Source organism: Phaseolus vulgaris, chromosome 1 (assembly GCF_051622355.1).
Source record: "Phaseolus vulgaris cultivar YP4 chromosome 1, ASM5162235v1, whole genome shotgun sequence".
NCBI classification, from domain to species: domain Eukaryota; kingdom Viridiplantae; phylum Streptophyta; class Magnoliopsida; order Fabales; family Fabaceae; genus Phaseolus; species Phaseolus vulgaris.
In genome coordinates, this window is record NC_143498.1 from 49,980,722 (window position 1) to 49,995,571 (window position 14,850).

A 14,850-nucleotide genomic window follows, 5' to 3' on the forward strand; every position below is an offset into this window, starting at 1 on the left:
AGATGAAAGTTCAAATATATATACCCTTTCAGAATTATTAGTTATTCTTCCAAACTCACTATTTTGTGCTACACTTTTTTGGAAGTTGTGTACTTAATGATACATTTGTGTATATGCAATTGGCTAGTGGTTGAAATATTTTTCTTTAACTTCAAGTTTCTTTTCACTCAAAAGAGATATGATTATGATGCATCAAATATGAATTTTCATTTACACCATTTGTGAAATTCATACAATTACAACTTTCGAAAGTCTATTAAAAGTTGTTTTCACTATTTCCCACTTCCCTAATTATCATTATTGCTCTGGCTGCAATAAATATTTTGAATTGAAAATACTAAAAACATAAGATTTGAGTAGAATGTGCTTGAAAGAAATAAGAGAAGCAAGTATGGTAAATTGGTAATTGTAAAATAGAAAACCATAATGTGTTATATTATTTCCAAAGTTAATGTTGATGGGCCATGCTAACCCTAAAAAGTCCAAGTGAGGGAAATTGGACCAAGCCCACAATTTTCGCTTCTGGTTTGTCTTGTGTTTGCATTTTGTGAGACACAAACATCGTCGTCTCCGCCGTAGGCGCTAGCTAGGTAAGCATCTTCTCTTCCACTTCTGCACTCAATAACTTTTCTTTTACTTTCATTATTATTAATTATTAATATTTTCACTGTTATCAATCCATGTCAATCATCATTTCTCTGTATTTCTTTATCATATCAGCTAGCAAATTCACACAGTGCCCCCAAACGTTTGCAAATGCTGCTATGAACTTCCCTTTTCGATTTTTTTTTTAAGTTCTAATCTTTTGCGCAGTGGGGATGTATAGACTAACTTCGTGATTGGATTTTGTTAAAATTGGTCTTTGAGACTGGTTCTGATTCATTAATCGAATGCAGCTCTGCGTCAATCCAGGAATTGTAAAATTATTTTGATTGTGGGCGGGTTTCTCCAAGAGTGGCCGCGTCAGTCGTAGTTGGAAATCCTGATTCTGTGTTCACATTTTTTTTTTTTTGGGTTTAATATTTGATTTTCAACGACAACCCCGTTACCTTTCTTGTTATGAAGTTTGATTTGTGAAAATCAGAAGTCTTGTAATGAACAATTTTGGGCTAGTATTTGATGTGGAAACTCGTTTATGGTTGTGATAACTATCCATGTATTACTAGATTAACTAATTAACTCATATCTACTTCGAGTTGTTAGTTAATGTTTTGGTTTTTAGTTTTGGGAACTTGTTCTTGCGGCTCAATAACTTGCACCGAAAGATCCTTGTTTACATAGGTTAGATATTGGCTTTAATAATGCATTAAGATTTTGGAGATCTCATTGGTGCCACTATATATTCTTGTTATTTTATTTCAACTATGATTATTGGCTTGGTTATGATTTCTTATCACTGTATAATGTTCCTCTTTTATTTATTTTAGGGTCTCTCCAATGGAGGATACCCAAGAAATTGAGGAGCAGGCTCATGACAGAGTGATTTCAGACAAAACATCTGAGCCAGAGACTCGTGATGAAATTCTTTCAAGGCACAGGTGATTAACTTTTCATGATCAACACCTTCAGCTCTCACCTTTTTTTGTGAATGTATTTAGTCTTACGTAGATGCTCTCTCTTACTCATAGAGATTGACTCTAAAGCTCAACAGAGACGGGTTTTACCCATTATGGAATCTGAATTACTTAGTCATTCCCTTTTATTCCTATTCCTCTTCGCAAGATAAAAAGGAGTTTTATCATGTCATGGTATTCAAAATCACGAGTCAACTTGAAGAATTGCATGATTGTGCACCCATGCCATGCCTGGGCTGTTTGTCTATGCTCATAATTGCAAACGAGCATAATTAGTGGACTCGCCACTCAGGATGTAAGAATGGTGGGTGAAATGGTTGACTTTCCAGAGTTGGTTATTCTAACTTGGAACATATTTTGACTTTCTTCAACCCCCTCAGTTTCTTCACGGTCTTCATCAATTATATTCAACCTTTTATTCAATGAAGCTTCCTTAGTTTTTGCAACAGTTATCATCAAAATTTTTTTTCTTCTGAAACAGAGGCACAAGACTTAGAATCCTCCCTAGTTCCAGCAAGGCAATGCTTGAATTTAAATATTCCTCCATTTAATCTTTGAACAATAATTACATTTCACTTTTTTACCATTTCCATTTATATCTATCCCATTCTTCCATCCAATATTTAACCTATTTCTTGGAGCATTTTTACTTCTACTTTTAATAGATGAGGATGCACTTGGATTTCACCCAGTTGAATTTGATCCACTCCTAGATATGCCTTAAAAAAATGAATTTAAAAACAGAATTCCGTTGAAAAAAAATCTCTAAATCTTTGCATATATGCCACTGCTTGCCTTAATCTCCAAATCATTTTCAAATAAGAGAAAAAATCTTTGCAACAGATGTATCATGTGTGACCAAGCGAACAGAGGATGGTGCATTGGTGTGCGAGCAGAATAAGTGATTTGTTTGATTTCAGGTTCATAAATGGTGTCGTTTAGGGTTTAAAGACAAAAACCCTCTTGACTTGCCAAGTCGGTTGCAAACTTGCGAGTTTAACTGATTTCACAACGAGTCTACTGAGTTTGCTCCAAAATCCTTTCCTATTTTTAAGTTATAGTTAAATAACATGCAATCTAAAGAGATAAGGAATAAGAAAGATTTACACTGTGCTTTTATACTGGTTCATTTGATAGCACAAATTACATTTAGTTCTCAATCAACTGATTGAGTTCCACCAAAATAGACTAACCTGTGAAGATACAAACGAGTATTATTTGGTCATCAACACTTCTAGCTAACATTTAGTATTATTTAGACAACAGTCACTCTTGTCTAAGGCTTAGTATTGTTTGGAGTGCACACTTTTGTTTAGGACTGAATAGGACCTTAGCCACTTTTGGCTAAACACAGAGTATTATTTGGAACACAACCACTTTTGGCTAAACACAAAGTATTATTTGGAATGCAATTACCCTTGACCATACTTATCAAACTTGCAAGTTAATTCATTAACTCTTTCAAGTTTAAGAGTCTATAAATGGGTGTGTAGACTTGTTTTTGAGTAGACTTGAACAAGACTCAGACAAACTCGATAGAATCAGTCAAATTCGCGAGTCGAGGCCAAGTGAATGAGTTTTGGAGAAAAGCTGAGAACAAGTCACACATGGGTTGTTTTGCTCATTGTGTAGATTTAGAGTTCGTTTTTGTTTCATACCTGTACTGCCTTTGTATTTCATTTGAGTTCTTGGTTGTTGCTCTTGCCTTGTCGTCACTCACCATGGCCTCGTCGTTGTCTAGTCACCGTCTCGTTGTTTTGCTATGCATTGTCTCGCATAGTCTCACATCTCCTTGCATTGTGTCGGGTCGCCTCACCTAGCACCGTTGTGCCTTGCTGTCACATTCTACCTTTGTTTTCAAATAGGTGCTTCGATTCTTGATCGCGACTGGGATTGGGGTTGGGTTTTGTAATTTTTGCTTGGGGTTGGGTTTTGTGATTTTTGTTCGGGGTTGCGGTGAATCGAAAATAAGGAATGGCAGATGGGTGTTTTAGGAATTAAGTAGAGTCATTTGGGATTTTTTATTTATTTGTAGTGTGGTTGAAATAAATTAAGATAAAATTGTTTTTTTATTGGTTGTGTTCATCAAATAAAGTTTTAAGATGTGTGGTAGTGGTTCATATTCTGCAATGTTGGTGTATTTTATGGACTTATTTATTTATTGAATTTTTATATGAAATAGTCTTACGAGTTTACAAGTCAGGTTTACGAGTTGAGTTTATAAGCATCCTACAAGTCTACGTAGATTCTCGAGTCTGATAACCTTACTCTTGACTCAACATAGAGTATTATTTATTATGCAGTAATTCCTACCTATTGTTTGGAATGCAACCACTTTTATCTAAAACTGCAATGTTTACAAAGATTGCGATTTAAAAGATTAAAGGTTCGCTCACTTAAGAGAGGGGTAACGTCTTACAATGTATACAAGGGTTATCACTTTTCTAGATTTCTAATGCACACGAACAATGTTCTTTTTCACAACTACAAGACTTGGAAGCTTAAGATCTTGTGCATGTTCTTTCGTCAATCTTCCTTCTTCAAAGAGATCTTATGCACAAAGAGCTTCAAAAGAAAAGAGTCTTTGCACAACATTTTAGCCGTTGTGAGGTCTTCTTCTGCTACTACTTTTTCTTACTTATGAACATGTTTTGAAGCTTTAAGACACTTTAAAGGCCCTCGACTTAGTATTAAATGCACGTGGCTTCTTTGGAAACACCTATGGAACATGGCAGAGTTTCACAGGCTTGGGCAGGTGGTTTCTCTCCATCTTTTGATCAAAGCGCAGGACCTGACACAAGTTACTGACTTTGCAACTTGACATCTTGTCTTTTCAAGAAAAAGTTGTTTGAATGAAGTAGCCCTCAACACATTTTTCAAAGGTCATGATGTTAACAAGGTGTTGCGAGATCTTCTTCAAAGAATGAAGAAACGTGTAATCCTTGCAAGCATACAATACACATTTATTAAAGTTTGATATGCATTGTGAAATGTTTTAGTCTCGTGTCTATGAGACAAAGTATAGTTTTCGTGTAACTGAAGCAAAAACTTATTTAACCAAGTATAATCATTTGGGTCCATACAAGAAAAAGCTTATCAGACAATGTATGTGCACAACACTTGCGTCTGTCAGACGAAGCACATTTTAAACAAAATTTACATTTAGTCAATGACATGACATGATTTGATACACATAAAATTATGTTTTATACTTAACTGATTAATCATACAACTACACAAAGGATATGTTGAACTTGGATCTAACATGCCTAACATTACTGGCTTGGCATCTCCCCTTTAGAAAACGTTCCTTTGCATGTTTCTTAACCCTCAACCCTAGAATACCATTCCTATGAAAGTGTTTTTGTAATAACATTGAAGGTGTGATTCTTTGATTTGGAGTTTAATGTGGTGCTTTGTCTTTATTTCGAGCTGATGCTTAGAGATTTCTCACGTTACATCTTTTACCATTTTATGTTGACTGAACTTTTTGAAACATCTTCCGATGCTATTTTAGTGCAAAAAGCTATAAAAAGTTTATTGTTTATATAAGATATCAAAGAAAACAAAGTGGTCACAAGTTTTAGTCAGGTTCTTTAGTCTTTCAAATAGTTTGAAGTGCTTTTTTCCAATTCTTTTGAGACATAAATAAAATAACAAGGGTCACTTCATTTACTTAGGTTTGCACCTTCAGCATTTGGCTTCTCGAAATCTTGTGCCAATTGTCACTTTCCACTGGCAAAAGCTAATGAAGTAATAGGCATTATTTGTTGGTTAAAGACTTTATGGTTTATTAGTTGAGAAAATGCTTTAAATTTAAACTAATGTATCAGTATGGCCATACTCAGTTTGAATAAACTGTTTGAATCACTACTACTAGCTATATTTGTTTTGCATGGTTGACAACAGCTACTTGATAATGAATGTACTTAAGTGTGCTTTGTTTTCCAAGAACTTGGTTTATTATTTTTCATCAAATCCTTATTTATAATTGATTCATGTCTCAATATAGTAACTTGAATGTTAAGGTATGTGTTACTTATGTTGTGTTCTCCTGGTTCTCATGCAATGTGTATTCTTCCCTCATTACTTGCACATTTTCAGGAAAGAGATATCGCAACTGCAGAAAAAGGAAGTTGAGATGAAAAAGGCTGCAGCTAGAGGTAGCAAGGCTGAGCAGAAAGCTAAGAAGAAGCAAGTGGAGGAAGAAGTTTCTCAACTTTCTACTAAGCTGAAGGAGAAGCATGCCAAGGAATTGGCTGCATTTGGCTATAGCAGTGGTAATGGAAATGAAAAGAGCAATTTGGACACTTTGGTTAAGGCCATAGCTGGAGTATCTGTTGCTAGTCAACCTGAACATACAAAGGTCAGCAAGGCCAAACAGAGGCGAGACAAAAGAGCTCAACAAGAAGCAGAAAGAGAGCAAAGAATCCAAGCAGAGCAGACCGACATCATAAGCGATCGAATGATTGAAAACGAGAAGTTGGAAAGGAAGTTGAAGCCTCTAGGTTTTACTGTTTGTGAAATAAAGCCTGATGGGCACTGCCTCTATAGGGCTGTTGAGGATCAGCTGGCTGTCCTCTCGGGTGGTGGATCTCCTTATACATATCAAGAACTTCGAGAAATGGTGGCTGCTTACATGAGAAAACATACATCTGATTTCCTTCCATTTTTTCTGTCAGAGAATTTAATTGAGGATGATTCTGATGAATCACTTGCTCAGAAGTTTGAAAATTACTGTAAAGAAGTGGAGTCCACAGCTATATGGGGAGGACAACTAGAGCTTGGTGCCTTAACTCACTGCTTGAAGAAGCATATTATGATATTTTCTGGATCCTTCCCAGATGTGGAGATGGGCAAAGAGTATAAATCTGATGGTGGCACTGGCTTGTCTAATTCGAGTATCATGCTTTCTTATCATAAGCATGCTTTTGGGCTAGGAGAGCACTATAATTCTGTGGTCCCAACATGATCAAATGGGGCATATTATCATCATAGGGATGCTTGCCTATCATGTTGCCTTGTATCATTTTTCTTTACAGTCAGGCATTTGACTTTAGGTCTCTTAAAACCCTAGTTGTGATTTTGAAATGGCTATAACTGTACATTTCACAACTGTAATTCATATTTTCTGGATGATTATTCATGTGGATGATCATGTTACTTAATTTTGAGCGCGTTTTAGTAATATTTTCAACTGATGCGAGATTTGAATAACGTGGTGAACTTGTCTGAACTGACACTTCTGTTGTGCTGAATGAATTCACCAAGGAACGGGGCTAGTAATAAGTAATAATGCCAAATCTAGAAACTGATTGTTTCTGCATAATCTTGTTTCAATAACAGTTTGTTCTGATTGACCGATTGACTACGTATAAATTTGTGTATTGAACTGAGTCAAAATTATAAATCAATTCATTTTTTATATTGTTGGGCTTTTTTACTCAGGAGAAGCTTTGGTAATGTTAGAGAGATAAAGAATGTGATATAGAGGTAACATGAAGAGTTTGAAACTGTTTACGATTGAATGAATTGGACATTACTTTCAGTGTAATTAATTAATGTTACGAAGAATTAACTGTTAATTCTCATCAATTTGAAAAATAAATCTAAGCAAATTACATGTTTTCCAAAGGAATTTCCTTCTCTGTATGATCAGAACTGTTGAAAGGAATTTAGCCTTTTCTATGTGATTGGAAGTGAAGAATTAGATTTGAAGTTGGCACTATGATAAACATGCTGAAGTGGCAAAAGATTTAAAAAATCATTGTTAATGTGTCAACACTGTTATAGAAGGATATGTAGTTAACCAAGAGGTGTATAAGAAACAAATCTTCAGAGCAATAGGTGAAATATTATCTACACCGAAGTTTACCACGTGAAAGAAAAATAAAACGCAGATCGTACTCAGACAAAGATTCCACTTACAGAATCCTATGAAGTTGACATGCACATTGAACCGTTGTTATCATGGCACATTTTGGTGAGTTTCGATATTTTCATAACTGTGTTAATATTATAGAAAAAAAAAGACCCCTTAATAAAAATATACAAAAAAAAGTTAGAATTTTTTTTAAAATTAGTAAAATTATAAATTTTTATAAATAATAAAAATATTAATATTTATTGGGTTGTAAATATAAACTCTTGGCATCTGAGAAAGGGTTAAAGTTGAAGCATATACATGGTGGTCGGAAGAAGTAGAGAGAGATAATATCTGAGTTCCTTAATCTGTAATCCATGACTCTGTATGCTGAAAACCGTCTTCGCATTCATTGCTTAACAGTGCCTAGTCACGCTCGTCCACAACTTTTATATTCTTATTCCTTTTATATCTTTGTCTCTTTCTCAACCACTTTTGCCATATATTCCTCTAATCAAACCATCTAGATGTAGACTCACAATAAAATATGGTTGAGGTAGTAAGAATATATTGGAATAGAGGTGTCAGGTTTGAGTTGCAGGAATAACCCATCTATGAACCCATCAAAAATCAACAAAATTGTGTCAGAAACATACTTACATGGAGAAAATCATGCATTATTGTGAGCCTTTCTGGTTTCATAACTAAGAAATTAAATGAACCAACACAGTATCATTTCATGTTTTTGACTCGTCAAGCATCAGTGATCTTTGTTTATTCCTCCCATTTCAAGAACCAAGATTTTGGATATAAGAAGTGCCAATTTTTTAAGTCAGGGATCATCTTATACTAGAGTATCATGCCAGCAAACTATTCAGAAAATCGACTTTTCAAGAACCAAGATGATAACAAGTGCAGAGCCCCTTTTGTGCGTGGCGATAACATATTGAACTCTCACCAGAAATTCATCTAAAAAACACTTGCAGACAGTTTTTAACCATAGTTATTTTTAAGGTAACTACGGTTGTTGGTAATGCAAGTTGGCCATTACCTAAACGTGTATATCCACAAGCATTTCACAGTTGCATTGCTTGTTCCTGAGTCATAAACACAAGTGCCAGGAATTTTTGTTTAAACACATCCAAATTTGAGTGTAATGAAAGAGATGACAGAAACAATATACTTACCATATGTGTGGACTTGAAAACATTAATCTAGGCCTTCTGCATATTTAATTCTGACATTTCTATAATTTGAATGCGACATAATATAATTGCTAAGGATGTGCAATTTGTATAGTGCATCTTGTACGGTCGTGCATGGCCACTATGTAGGATGCTGATTTTCTCGTTAATATATAGGGGTTGCGCATCTTGCACTTTTAACCATTTAATTGTATTCCTAAATCACTTCCATCTTTTCAAATTTTCTGAATTGAAAGGGTCACGAATCTTGTAATGAAAAGAGTTGTTCATGTTGTGTAGCCCCATTTCTTTCATCCTCATAGGCTTATAGCAGATGCTCCAAAATAAACAGACATACACAACAAGATTAAATTGAGTTTTGTTCTTAGGTTCAGTTTTTCTCTCAATGATGGTAACATGATCTCTCATTCATGTTGCATAATAAATAGTAAACTATTTTAACAAAATTTTCAAAAAAAATATGCCTCATGCACGATCGAGCATGAATCTTATTCCTGAAGAAAGTTCTGGATTCATTAGATTGACCTTAACAGCTAGCTAGCCAACTTGTTATCCACAACACATGCAGTACAGTGCTAAAGGACAGTTATCGAGAATCCTCCGAATTCTCTTGGACGATCTTATTCTTCCATATGAGGCGACAAAAACAACATTGTCCACTACTACATTCAATCAGCTTATAAATAACCCTTCAATGAACCACATCTTCAACATACTCACGATTGCTTCTTCTTATGCATGCTTCCTTTTCTCTCTCTTTTCTATACATTGCATTGTGTTGTGTTTCAGTTTTATCTATTTGAGGCATGGACATGATCACAAGCATGGTAGCTGAAAAGCCTGTGGTGATATTCAGCAAGAGCACATGTTGCTTGAGCCACTCCATGACATCACTGATACGTAGCTTTGGAGCAAACCCTACTGTTCATGAGCTGGATGAGATGGCCAACGGCCAGCAGATTGAAAGTGCATTGCTTCAGATGGGGTGCCAACCCAGTGTTCCTGCTGTGTTCATAGGACAACGGTTCATTGGTGGCTCTAAGAAAATCATGAGCCTGCATCTCAGGAATGAACTCATACCACTTCTCATGAATGCTGGGGCTATATGGATTTGATTTCATGAGACCAAAGTGCTTGGTTTCTACATCCAAGATTAATGCTTAATTACGTTTTAGAGCTGAATAAGAGGGTTAGTCATGATTATGTACGTGGTTAAGTTGTGAGGCCTAAACGTTTACTTGTTCCCATTTCTTTGCTTTTCATAATACCAAATACGAATGATTAAAATTGAGTAATTTGATTACTTATGGAACTTCCTGATTAACATGGTGCTCCTCCCATTGCATAGAAGAAAAATAAAGCAATTTTTGTTTTTCTGCATAATCATACTATTTTCATGGTTTGATTCTGAGGAATGACAAAAAAAAATCATGTATCCATTACAATTAAAAATAGAAAATATGTTCAAATTACATGCTTAATTAAATATTATCACTGACTCAAACGAATATGTGAGAAAGCTAAACATAATTACAGCAGTGAAAAAGATAATCTAGAAAAAATCAGATGCAATTAATTTAACAAATTGTTCAATAGAAAAATAGTATTTACGCGAGAGTTTAAATTAGGTAAATATTTGAAGAGTATTAATACGTTTTATAACTGAAAAGAAATACTAAAAAGCTTGCATTAATAAATGGCAAAATGAATATCTAAAGATAAGGAAACTTAATTCAGATATTGTTCTGGATTAGAGAATATTACCTTTGAGGTGCTTTAGGTCCCACTTTAAGAATCAAGGCACTTAACTTATTCTAAACTCATGAATACAACTTGTATGAGGTAGCTTTGATTTCAGAATATGTATTTGAGATTAACTCTTGTCATCACTAATGCAATGGTGAGAGAAGTGTCGTAATATGTTCACAACTCAGACAATTATTAAAAGTATAAGAAAGAATAATCTTTTACTGAAATTGTGAGTCAATATGAGAAGATAGAAAAATTAATTTTACAAGGTTATAAACGGGTGTCTTTAACTGTACATTTGATAAAATAACATTTTTTTGTGTCAGAAAATATGTCAGTAGATATGGAGGGTGAGAGTTTCAGTCCAAACATATATTTATGTTTTTTTCTTAAGGTTTTGAAAACATAAATTCATGTCGATCGGTTATTATTGCTTATAGAATTATGTCAAAGAACAAAATCTTAAAAAGTGGCTGTTTAAGCTCAGCACTTGTTAAAAAAAAGGAAAAAATATAATTGAAGAATGTAATGAAAATATTATCCCAACAAAGCAAAAATATAAAAGTAAACATTCTCAATAATTTGAACTTTGATTCAATAAATCATGCAACTAATTCACAAGTTTGTTCTTGTCATTAATAATATGAAGGTGTGGAAACATGAGTGTTTGTTTTTGTTTCTCCCAGAAACTCTATGAGAAGCATGGGCAAAATATGCTATTGATGAGAAAAGATATCCCATGATTTGACCCTTGTGTGTTCTTTTGTTCTGTCGAGAGATTTGAGATGCAGATAAGTACTCTCTCTGAGTATAGTTGAAACAAACTAAGTGACCCTTTCAGTTACGCTGGAGCCGTTTATTGAAAACCATGCAACATACTTAGTTGTCGCTACACAATTCGAAACAAGAACAAACCAAACCAAGGGCTGTTTCTACTACTTGCAGGCACGTGGAAAATTCTGTTGCTAAAAGATTAGGAATAATAATCTCTATATACCACAGTCTAATTTTCAATCTTATCTGCTCATCATAAAGTCCCAACAAAAGTAAGATCCCCATTGATGCAAAGCTCAATCGATATCACATTCACCCATGTTACATCTTTTTATTTTCTGCAATCAAATTACCAAGGAATCATCACTTTCTTTCTATCCTAATATTTCCAACCCCCTTCACAGTGTTGCTTGTTGCTGAAGTAATGACTACATTTGTTAACATTTCTAGATGGCATCCTAAGTTCCACACATCACTATTGGTAAAATCACATGTTATATATATACAAGTGAGTGCAAATCTCATATATCTTATAAGTCATCTTTATAAGATTGAGTTAGATTTAAAGTTCATCTTAATATGGTATTAGAGTCATTTAGAGTCTATTATAACGAAAGTTTCTTGAATTTATCAGATCATCTGCTATCAGATCACTGTCAGACCATCCATTAATATATAGTTACACACACAGGTTAACAGTCTCGAGGGGTGTGTTGAAGAATGTTGCTGAAGTAAAAACACATTTACTATTAGTATAAAATTCCTAAACAATTTTAGTTGTTAGAGAAAAATCACGCAAATCATAATATATAGTTGGATACAAACTTCACTTTAAAAGTCAATTTTATAAGATTGAGATAAATTTAAAGTTTATTTCTTAATATTATCAGTGTTCAATTAATTTTTTTAATATTCCTTTATTCTCAAATGGAGTGATTGTTATAATTTGTCAAGGATTATGAATAACAAACCTCCAACTATTATGTAATTATTGTCATTTGTATTTGAAGTACAAATTATGTTGTCTTTATAAAATGTTTGTATATAGACATAATTAGATTATCTCGAAGGTAAATTTCATCACGTTACATAATATTAATTACAATTAATGCTTCAAATGTGATTATAACATTTAATATATACAGTATTGATAGATTTTGTAATTATTCTCTAATTTGTAACAATATCTTTTTATAAAGCAAACAAGTAAATAAGAAAGTACAAATATAAATGTGTCCATTCAAAAAAAAAAAAAGATGCTCAAGAAAGCACTGTGTCCAAGTGATATCTATCTCAAGACAGTTTTGTATATACTATTAATGAAAAATATATTAATTGATTAAAAAGGCACTAAGTATCCCAATATGAGAATAGTTTTGAGTTGACTAAGATTTGATGCAGCACCAAAGATGGTAAACCGGTAAGTAAAAAGGGTGCATTGTAAGGGAAAGATGTCAAAATGTTACAACATTTGAATTGAATAATAATATGTAAAAGTTTTATTTTGTGCATGGCATTACAGAACATCTTCCTAGTATATTCCTTCACCCCTTTATAGCAATACAAATTGTAAAAAGGGAAAATTCGGTGCGTTTTCTTTTCTCCAATTCCTGTACGGCCATTTTATGTAGAGTTTCATGAAATCAAAGGGCAGCCACAGTCACAGCCACAGCCACCTATAGTTTCAACTCAGCTTTCGGTTTTTGGTGCGAATCTTGTGAAAACATAACAACTTGCTACTTGTCTATTGGATAAACTCAACTTCTCTGTCGTGTCAAATTATGATATATACTTATGTTACTTTTTCATGTGTTACTCATTAACTTAATTTCATGTCCAAGTACCTCTCACGCTTAACATGGCCCAGAACTTGGGTTGGATACATCCTCTGTTGCTGTCTCTGTTTTTCTGTCTAAACAGTTTTAAACTCTAACTTCTCTTACAGTTATGCTTTCAAACATTGCCCCTTTGAAGCAAGTGTATCCCAATTTGCAAGGCTTCTTCTAACCTTTTTGATGATTATTAAGAGGTAATTTTAAGTATAACTCAATCTTACAACATTATCGGCTTATAAGTTAAGTTTTGTATCCATTTATTTATTATAAAATATTTTTATTCTTAATTGATATAGGATTTCCAACACACTCTTTACACCAACCTCTCAATTTGTATGTAAGACTGTTTAGTTACGTGTGGTTTGATAGCGGGATAAGTCCAACAAACTCTCACAAGAACAGACTCGACATGATTCTTATATTATATTAAGAAATGAACAAGTCTAACTCAACCTTATAAAACTGACGCGTAAATATAAGGTATGTTGGAGATCTTAAATTGATTAAAGATAAAAACATTATATAAATAAATGCAAATATCACCTTATGAGTGGAGTTGAGTTAGGTTTAAAGTCAACTTCTTAATATGTAGTTCTCACATATCTTATAAATAAAGACATTTCATAGTATATAAATGAGCGCAAACCTATTAGCAATCATATAAGATTGAGTTAGACTTATAATCCACTTATTAATAATGATTATAATTTCATAAATTTTTGTACATGATAGAAATTAAACTTCAATTTCTCAATCTCAATGTATTTTTAGAAAATAATTTAATTTATGTTATTATGATTATTGTGATAGTTTTTACATATAATAGTGCTCGGGATCAAGTTGAAGTCTAAGTCTCATTCACTATAAATAAAAAAGTTAAACCTGATATAACAAAGGAAGAAGACTTAACTTGTTATCTTAATATTCTTTTTTTTGTTAAAAATGGTGTCAATCTTTGTCACTAAACTTCATTTTTGTTTTTATCTACATTGACCTGATAGTATATGAAAATTTTCTCACTTTGAAACAGCAATTTGGGAATCTGTGTTTTGTTTCTGAAGGTTTCACATCTTCACAAGTTATCATGTTCGTGTATCTATACATCATAACTCAAATTCGATCACTAATTATATAAAATTTGATTATCTATGTGTGTGATGCTGATTAGAGTTGATTTGAATGGACTTTTCTGTATCTTATTCAAATCTCTATCTTGTGATAAAAGTATGTTATATTAATAAAGTTTAGTAAAAATTAAGATATCTTATTATGATATGAAAGAAGGGTGATTTTATATTTGCATATCTATCTTCTTGTGTAAGAATCCCCTCTAGGCCTGAAGCCACAGTGCGAGAATGGTGAGTAAACTATTTTAAAGGCTTAAATTGAGTGAAGCTATATAAATGGTTTTAAACTAATTTAATAAATATTTATGAAAAATAATAAAAGAAATATTTAAACTTTTTCATTTAACTTTCTTGTGTTCTGAACATGTATAATTTTCCAATCAAATATTTATTTTAATTGAAAAGCTCTCATAAGTCAAAAGTTAATTTAAACTAGGCCTTTATATTTCCTCTCTTACATAACTATAGTGAAATTGGATGAACCAGAATGGAGAAAAAAGGAATAGAATAGAATAGAATAAAGTTATCATTTTCCCATTGTTAAAATAATATATCATATGTTGGAGAATAATATGTTTCGGGACACCTATATACTAATCAAAATTAACACAGATAGAAACTAAAGAAATATAATATTTGTGTTCTTTTATAAAGAAAAGGAAAAGTCATGTTAGTTGTTGATTAGAGTTGATTTGAATGAACTTTATGTAAGTATTTATATAA

The 14,850-nt window shown here is 33.0% G+C and overlaps 2 protein-coding genes across 3 annotated transcripts; both read left to right on the top strand.

The window, feature by feature from the left end:
* Positions 1–434: 434 nt before the first annotated feature.
* LOC137814701 (Cysteine proteinases superfamily protein) lies at positions 435–6,742 on the top strand. Of its 2 annotated transcripts, none has more exons than XM_068617572.1 (3): positions 435–590; positions 1,428–1,538; positions 5,679–6,742. In XM_068617572.1, exons 2-3 carry the CDS (start codon positions 1,438–1,440, stop codon positions 6,544–6,546), a joined length of 969 nt encoding a protein of 322 aa, XP_068473673.1. In that variant the 5' UTR covers positions 435–590; positions 1,428–1,437; the 3' UTR covers positions 6,547–6,742. The 2 variants fall into 2 exon arrangements, with proteins under 2 accessions (XP_068473673.1, XP_068473674.1); XM_068617573.1 differs by having other exon boundaries at positions 589–1,281.
* A 2,598-nt stretch (positions 6,743–9,340) lies between these two features.
* LOC137814700 (monothiol glutaredoxin-S6) lies at positions 9,341–9,945 on the top strand. The gene has a single exon (XM_068617571.2). The coding sequence runs from the start codon at positions 9,449–9,451 to the stop codon at positions 9,755–9,757; it is 309 nt and encodes a 102-aa protein (XP_068473672.1). The 5' UTR covers positions 9,341–9,448; the 3' UTR covers positions 9,758–9,945.
* The last annotated feature ends 4,905 nt before the right edge of the window (positions 9,946–14,850 follow it).